Source organism: Symphodus melops (genome assembly GCF_947650265.1).
Source record: "Symphodus melops genome assembly, contig: scaffold_183, whole genome shotgun sequence".
NCBI lineage: Eukaryota > Metazoa > Chordata > Actinopteri > Labriformes > Labridae > Symphodus > Symphodus melops.
Genome location: NW_027636705.1, coordinates 47,501 through 54,317, shown reverse-complemented (window position 1 = coordinate 54,317; position 6,817 = coordinate 47,501). Strand labels below are relative to the sequence as shown.

Below are 6,817 nucleotides of genomic sequence, written 5' to 3'. Positions count from 1 at the left end.
TGATAGAGTGATGTCATCTACATACAGCTGTATCTGATAGAGTGATGTCATCTACATACAGCTGTATCTGATAGTGATGTCATCTACATACAGCTGTATCTGATAGTGATGTCATCTACATACAGCTGTATCTAATAGTGATGTCATCGACATACAGCTGTATCTGATAGAGTGATGTCATCTACATACAGCTGTATCTGATAGAGTGATGTCATCTACATACAGCTGTATCTGATAGAGTGATGTCATCTACATACAGGCCTTCATATCTTTATGAGCTTTCTTTTATTTCATGTTCCTTTTATCAGACACTGAATCGAGGGTTAAAAATACAAAAGTAACAGAACTCACACATCTTGATCTTGTTATATTCCCTCTTGGCGGTCAGACATCAGAAAACACTTTGTAAAACTGAATTTATATATTTTATTTGTCTTTATCATTCTGATCATTGTTGACGTCATAAACATTTTTCTATCAGAACAGACTGAAGTTGGACTCCTCGGTGAATGTAACATGAGTTTAGGCTGCAGACACATTTCAAAGTTCTTTCAGGTAGGACGCAGACTGCACTGCACTTTGCTTGTGGACTTCATGAAACACACACCCTTTTCATCTTGGCTGCATGTCTCTTCCCTTCTCAGCAGGAGAAAGATCACTCCTTTGTAGTGAAGAGTGGACAGAAACAAACCGTGCATCCAAACAGACTATTGTTTTCATGTTAGCATTGCACACCACGTCCAATCAGAAAGGTCCTTCAGCAGAGACAGAAACGAGACATGAGCAAGGTTAAAGGTTTCTATGAAAGAACAACCTGAACCTTTGGGGACAGAAATAACAAAGTGTTGACATGCTTTCCTTCAACACCATAAAAAAATAACATCATTTTCTCATTATGAACTCTTTGGCTGTCGTCATGGCTACAGTTGAGGAGAGCAGATAGACCACTGACGAGCGACCACGTCATCTCAGGCTGTACAAACAAACAACAAAGAGGTTCATGAACACACATCAACGTATTAGCTTAGCATCAATCACCTTCACTTAAACAGAATCTCACCTTTAACGACAACTTCAACCAACGCCTCGCTGGAGCCCACGTGGTTAGACGCCACACATTTGAACGTGCCACTGTCGCTCTGTTTAACATGAGCTATGAGCAGCTTTCCATCCCTGGTGCTCTCTGCTCCTGCAGGCAGGCTCGTCTGGCCCACCCGGGTCCACTTAAACTGAATGGGGTGAGAGCCATGAGCAAGGCACTGCACGCTCAGGGCGTCTCCTGGCTGGAGCCTCGCCTGTTCAGGTAGACATGTGGCGTACGGAGGACCTGCAGGGAGAGGAGAATGACAGTAACCTGAGGACAGACGGAGCGTGGAGGTGTTTCTGTGTGTTCACTACCTCTAACATAGACTCACTCTCCACCTCCATCTGTGTGTACGCCTCACTGTAACCGTGAAGGTTGGTGGCATTACAGATGTACTGTCCTGAATCCTGACGCCCCACTCTGCTCAGCGTTAAAACTCCACCCAGCACCGTGTGCTTCCATGGCAGCGGGGCTCGTAGCTTGGACCAGGTGATGACAGGCGTTGGTGAACCTGAAAGACAGAAGAGAATGTGGACTTCAGAAAGGTGACGTGAGATTTAAACATAAAGCAACAAACAGACATCTTACCAGTGGCGACACACGTCATCGTCACTGAGTGTCCCTCCACCACGGTCATCTCTGTAGCACTCACTGAGGCCACCGGGGCTCCCAGCCCCCCCTCAACAATCACATCAACTTTGACCTCCGTCACCCCCTCAGAGTTTGAAGCCTGGCAGATATAAACCCCCGAGTCCTCTGGGTGCACCGCGGGCCACTAAGCACACAAGCATGACATCATTCAGCGTTTGTCTTTAAATGTGAGATAACTCTCATGACACTGTTTACCTGTATTGTGTTGCCGTCGTTCGTCTCCTTGGTAACGAGCTGCAGCGTGGAGCCCTGGCGTTTCCAGCTCATTTTGGGGCGTGGCCTGCCTGTGGCTCGACACTCCACCGACACGGCGTCCCCCATCCTGACCCTCAGGGGCCCTGCTGGTGTCAACTGCACCTTAGGAGCATCTGTGAGAGACAGCAGATGTTTTAACCCTGCGGTTTATGGCCACATGGGGGCAGCAGAGGCGAGCATTGGACACAACATGGAGAAGCTCGTCTCCATTCAGACTTCTTGTCAGGTTTGAACGGGTGTTGAATCTCGTGGCCCAACAACTTTTACACCTCCTTTATGATACACTGAACTGTGGAGATGAGCTCACATTTGACGTTGAGCGTGGCCGTCGCTGTGCCTCGGCCTGCAGAGTTGCTCGCCACACAGCGGTACTGTCCCTGGTTTGCGGGCCGAGAGTTAGCGACGGTCAGCACAGAGCCTCCAGGACCCACTTTCACATTTTCTACGAGACAAGATGAAGAAGTCTGTGACCCTGCGCTCCTTCACGTTAGTGATTACACAAGTCTTAGAAGTTGACCCCTCTGACCTTGAAGCGCTTGGTTATTGGCTCGTCTCCATTCCAGCTGGACCGGCTTTGCACCGCTCCCCACTTGGCACCTAAAGCTGGCCGACTCCCCTTGGCGCACAGTCGCTGCCCGGGGCTCCACAGAAACGACAGGAGCCTGTGCACACACTGCAGACACACGTGAACCTTTAGTCGGGTCGGCGATCAGTGACCTCAACGCAAATAAAGTGAGCAAACACACAGACTGAACAGAAGGGCTCAGACGATCACAGTCCCGTATCCACAGCCAGCTGAAATCAATTATCTTCAGTCTACACCCTGTCTGATTTATTAAAACGTTCAGCTCAGGTTAACAGGTTTTTAATCAGACTTCATTCAAAGACAGAAGTTTCAGACTGCTCGATGGATCAGCACATGATTTAAAATGGTTACATCAAACTGTGGATTGAGAGCCAGCAGCTTCATGAAGTTCGATGAAGTTATCAGATTTGTCACGATGATCCTTCTCGTCTGTTTGACTTAATTCAATAATTTACCTGAACAGAATAACGACGACAGGATGAGAAGCTCAGGTAAGAGGTCCATGATGAACAGTGGCTCGCTCTGTGTCTAATCCTCATACTGTCACTGAAGACCTTTGACCCCTCACTCACCACGTAGCCCCGCCCCTCCTCTGTCTCATCACAACTGTAGTGTCCTCTAATTGGTTTAAAGAGAGAGACTGGGTGTAGGGTTTGTGTGCCTCACTGTTTCTATCATTAGTTTGAAGTAATGCTGATGGTCAGTTTGAACAATATGACAGAAATGATGAAATAAGTGTTTCCTGTTTTATTTGGTAATTTTGCTTTCCTGTGTTTCTCTGTCATGTTTTACTTCCTCCCGTTGTCTCACCTGTCTTTTTAGTCTCACCTGTGTTTCGTTAAGCCCGTTTCCACCGAGCGGTCCGGCTCGGTTCGTCTCGGTACGGCGTGCATTTTGCAGCGTTTCCATAGACTGATCCCGGGAAAGATAGATAAATAGATAGATAGATACTTTATTGATCCCGAGGGAAATTCAAGTTTTTTATTTTTTTTAGATAGATAGATTCCCAAATAACCGACCCGTACCGTCCCACTTTTTGGGATCCTTCCGTCGGGGGGCCGAGAATGTGGAGCCGACCTGAAAAGGTGGAGCTAAACACTGCAGTCCTCTGATTGGTTGAAAGAATGGTCACTTCCTGTGTTACGTCACCGTCTTTAGGGTTATTGTAATAAAGAGTCACATGATGTCAGTGACAGAGATGAACTGCTGGATGTCTTCTTCGTTGGTTTTGTTTGTGTAGCGTTTTTCTCCTTTGTTGAATTCATTAGTTAGCTGTTAGCAGTTAGCTGCTATCATGTGATGTTATTTACATAAACCTGTATCGTTAGTCCCACCTGTGTCTGATGACCTGTGTATTTGGTCTCAGTGACCTTTGTCTCTTGTCTTCAGTTCATTGGTCTTGTCTGTGTTCCTGTGATTGGCTCCTTGTTCATCTTTGCTAATCTTCAGTTCGAGTTGACGTAGCAGAATAAAACAGGAGTTAAAGAATGAGAGACACAAGCAGACGCTGATGTGTAATAACTGACTTTAATGTTTGCAGAGTAAAAAAAAGACGTCATAGAAACATGAACACGTGATGATGTCAGGTTGAGGACTTCTCAGGACGCCGCTGCTGTTTTCTCCACTTCAATAATATGATTATTTAAATCCTGATTCTTTAATAATGTCTGCAGATGGTTTATAAAGTTCACACTAACAAACATCGTGTGATTCTCTCAAAGATCAGAAACTACTGAAGTATGACTTTGATCAGGTGACGTTCGTACGAACATTTAACCCTAAAAAAAAGAGACAATAAAAACAATCCAGAGGCCAGTCAGATGCAGTACCGTGGCTCAGCACTAGGGGGCTCAGGGGGTGAAACCCCTCCTGCAGCTGAACTTTGAACTCGGACGTCCTGGTTAAAGCTTCTTTGGTTCGGTTGCTTACAAAGCTTTAAAGAAACACAAAGCTGTGAGAGTAAAAATATATTTACAACTTTAAGAGAAGCAACACCACAGGATACAAACGCTGAGCGGCCGCCATGAGCTGGATTTATGGTCACACGTGTCAGCGAGACGTTTGAACGTACCCGTCACAACCTCAGAGTCAAACAAGGCAAAGAAACGATATAAAGGCTTTTTTTACTATCACATGCTTTCTTTTTGTCTTTTATCATTTTAACTCTAAGAAATAAAAAGAGAGTACAAATCTAAACAAACGTAACGGGGGGGTCATCCTGCAGGGGGCGGCTGGCGGTCAGCCCGGTGGGGTTTGAAGAGTCTGTGGAGGGGGGTGGGGGTTGACTGGAGGTCATCCTGCAGGGGGGCGGGGCAGCGGCTGCAGGTGGTGTAGTGCTCGCTGCCCGGCGTTTGGGGTGCGCGTTGTTTCTTCATCCATCAGAGCCCTGCAGACCAAGGTGGGGGGGGACACGCCAACATGTTTATATTCACTAATAATAATCTGACCCTCACCTCCTTCTTCTGTCAGTGCTGTCATAATCTAACACTGACTTTAATCTGACCCTCACCTCCTTCTTCTGTCAGTGCTGTCATAATCTAACACTGACTTTAATCTGATCATCACCTCCTTCTTCTGTCAGTGCTGTCATAATCTAACACTGACTTTAATCTGACCCTCACCTCCTTCTTCTGTCAGTGCTGTCATAATCTAACACTGACTTTAATCTGATCATCACCTCCTTCTTCTACCTGTCAGTGCTGTCATAATCTAACACTGACTTTAATCTGATCCTCACCTCCTTCTTCTGTCAGTGCTGTCATAATCTAACACTGACTTTAATCTGATCATCACCTCCTTCTTCTGTCAGTGCTGTCATAATCTAACACTGACTTTAATCTGACCCTCACCTCCTTCTTCTACCTGTCAGTGCTGTCATAATCTAACACTGACTTTAATCTGACCCTCACCTCCTTCTTCTGTCAGTGCTGTCATAATCTAACACTGACTTTAATCTGACCCTCACCTCCTTCTACCTGTCAGTGCTGTCATAATCTAACACTGACTTTAATCTGACCCTCACCTCCTTCTTCTGTCAGTGCTGTCATAATCTAACACTGACTTTAATCTGACCCTCACCTCCTTCTTCTGTCAGTGCTGTCATAATCTAACACTGACTTTAATCTGACCCTCACCTCCTTCTTCTGTCAGTGCTGTCATAATCTAACACTGACTTTAATCTGATCCTCACCTCCTTCTTCTACCTGTCAGTGCTGTCATAATCTAACACTGACTTTAATCTGATCCTCACCTCCTTCTTCTGTCAGTGCTGTCATAATCTAACACTGACTTTAATCTGACCCTCACCTCCTTCTTCTGTCAGTGCTGTCATAATCTAACACTGACTTTAATCTGACCCTCACCTCCTTCTTCTACCTGTCAGTGCTGTCATAATCTAACACTGACTTTAATCTGACCCTCACCTCCTTCTTCTGTCAGTGCTGTCATAATCTAACACTGACTTTAATCTGATCCTCACCTCCTTCTTCTGTCAGTGCTGTCATAATCTAACACTGACTTTAATCTGACCCTCACCTCCTTCTGTCAGTGCTGTCATAATCTAACACTGACTTTAATCTGACCCTCACCTCCTTCTTCTGTCAGTGCTGTCATAATCTAACACTGACTTTAATCTGACCCTCACCTCCTTCTTCTGTCAGTGCTGTCATAATCTAACACTGACTTTAATCTGATCCTCACCTCCTTCTTCTGTCAGTGCTGTCATAATCTAACACTGACTTTAATCTGATCCTCACCTCCTTCTTCTGTCAGTGCTGTCATAATCTAACACTGACTTTAATCTGATCCTCACCTCCTTCTTCTGTCAGTGCTGTCATAATCTAACACTGACTTTAATCTGACCCTCACCTCCTTCTTCTGTCAGTGCTGTCATAATCTAACACTGACTTTAATCTGATCCTCACCTCCTTCTTCTGTCAGTGCTGTCATAATCTCACACTGACTTTAATCTGACCCTCACCTCCTTCTTCTGTCAGTGCTGTCATAATCTAACACTGACTTTAATCTGATCCTCACCTCCTTCTTCTGTCAGTGCTGTCATAATCTAACACTGACTTTAATCTGACCCTCACCTCCTTCTTCTGTCAGTGCTGTCATAATCTAACACTGACTTTAATCTGATCCTCACCTCCTCCTTCTGTCAGTGCTGTCATAATCTAACACTGACTTTAATCTGATCCTCACCTCCTTCTTCTACCCGTCAGTGCTGTCATAATCTCACA

At 45.4% G+C, this 6,817-nt stretch overlaps 2 protein-coding genes across 3 annotated transcripts in view; both read right to left on the bottom strand.

Annotated features, from left to right (window-relative positions):
- Positions 1-772: 772 nt before the first annotated feature.
- sid4 (secreted immunoglobulin domain 4) lies at positions 773-3,143 on the bottom strand. Its single transcript, XM_079372936.1, has 8 exons — positions 3,032-3,143; positions 2,517-2,663; positions 2,298-2,432; positions 1,931-2,103; positions 1,673-1,859; positions 1,416-1,595; positions 1,061-1,327; positions 773-973 (listed from the first exon to the last, which is right to left on the bottom strand). The coding sequence occupies exons 1-8, from the start codon at positions 3,078-3,080 to the stop codon at positions 969-971; spliced, it is 1,143 nt and encodes a 380-aa protein (XP_079229062.1). The 5' UTR covers positions 3,081-3,143; the 3' UTR covers positions 773-968.
- A 941-nt stretch (positions 3,144-4,084) lies between these two features.
- LOC306819163 (pre-B-cell leukemia transcription factor 1-like) overlaps positions 4,085-6,817 on the bottom strand; it is a 14,874-nt gene continuing 12,141 nt past the window's right edge. For both annotated transcript variants that reach the window (XM_079372934.1, XM_079372935.1), the window contains one exon: positions 4,085-4,962. The gene's annotated coding sequence lies outside the window, so the exon portion shown is untranslated. The remainder of the gene's footprint in view (positions 4,963-6,817) is intronic.

Excerpts from the sequence above, each read along its gene's own strand:
- sid4 (XM_079372936.1), bottom strand. The coding sequence starts at position 3,080 with ATGGACCTCTTACCTGAGCTTCTCATCCTGTCGTCGTTATTCTGTTCA. Across the intron at positions 2,664-3,031 it reads GTCGTCGTTATTCTGTTCAG|TGTGTGCACAGGCTCCTGTC; the intron begins GTAAATTATTGA and ends GTGTGTCTGCAG. Across the intron at positions 1,596-1,672 it reads GATGACGTGTGTCGCCACTG|GTTCACCAACGCCTGTCATC; the intron begins GTAAGATGTCTG and ends TCTGTCTTTCAG.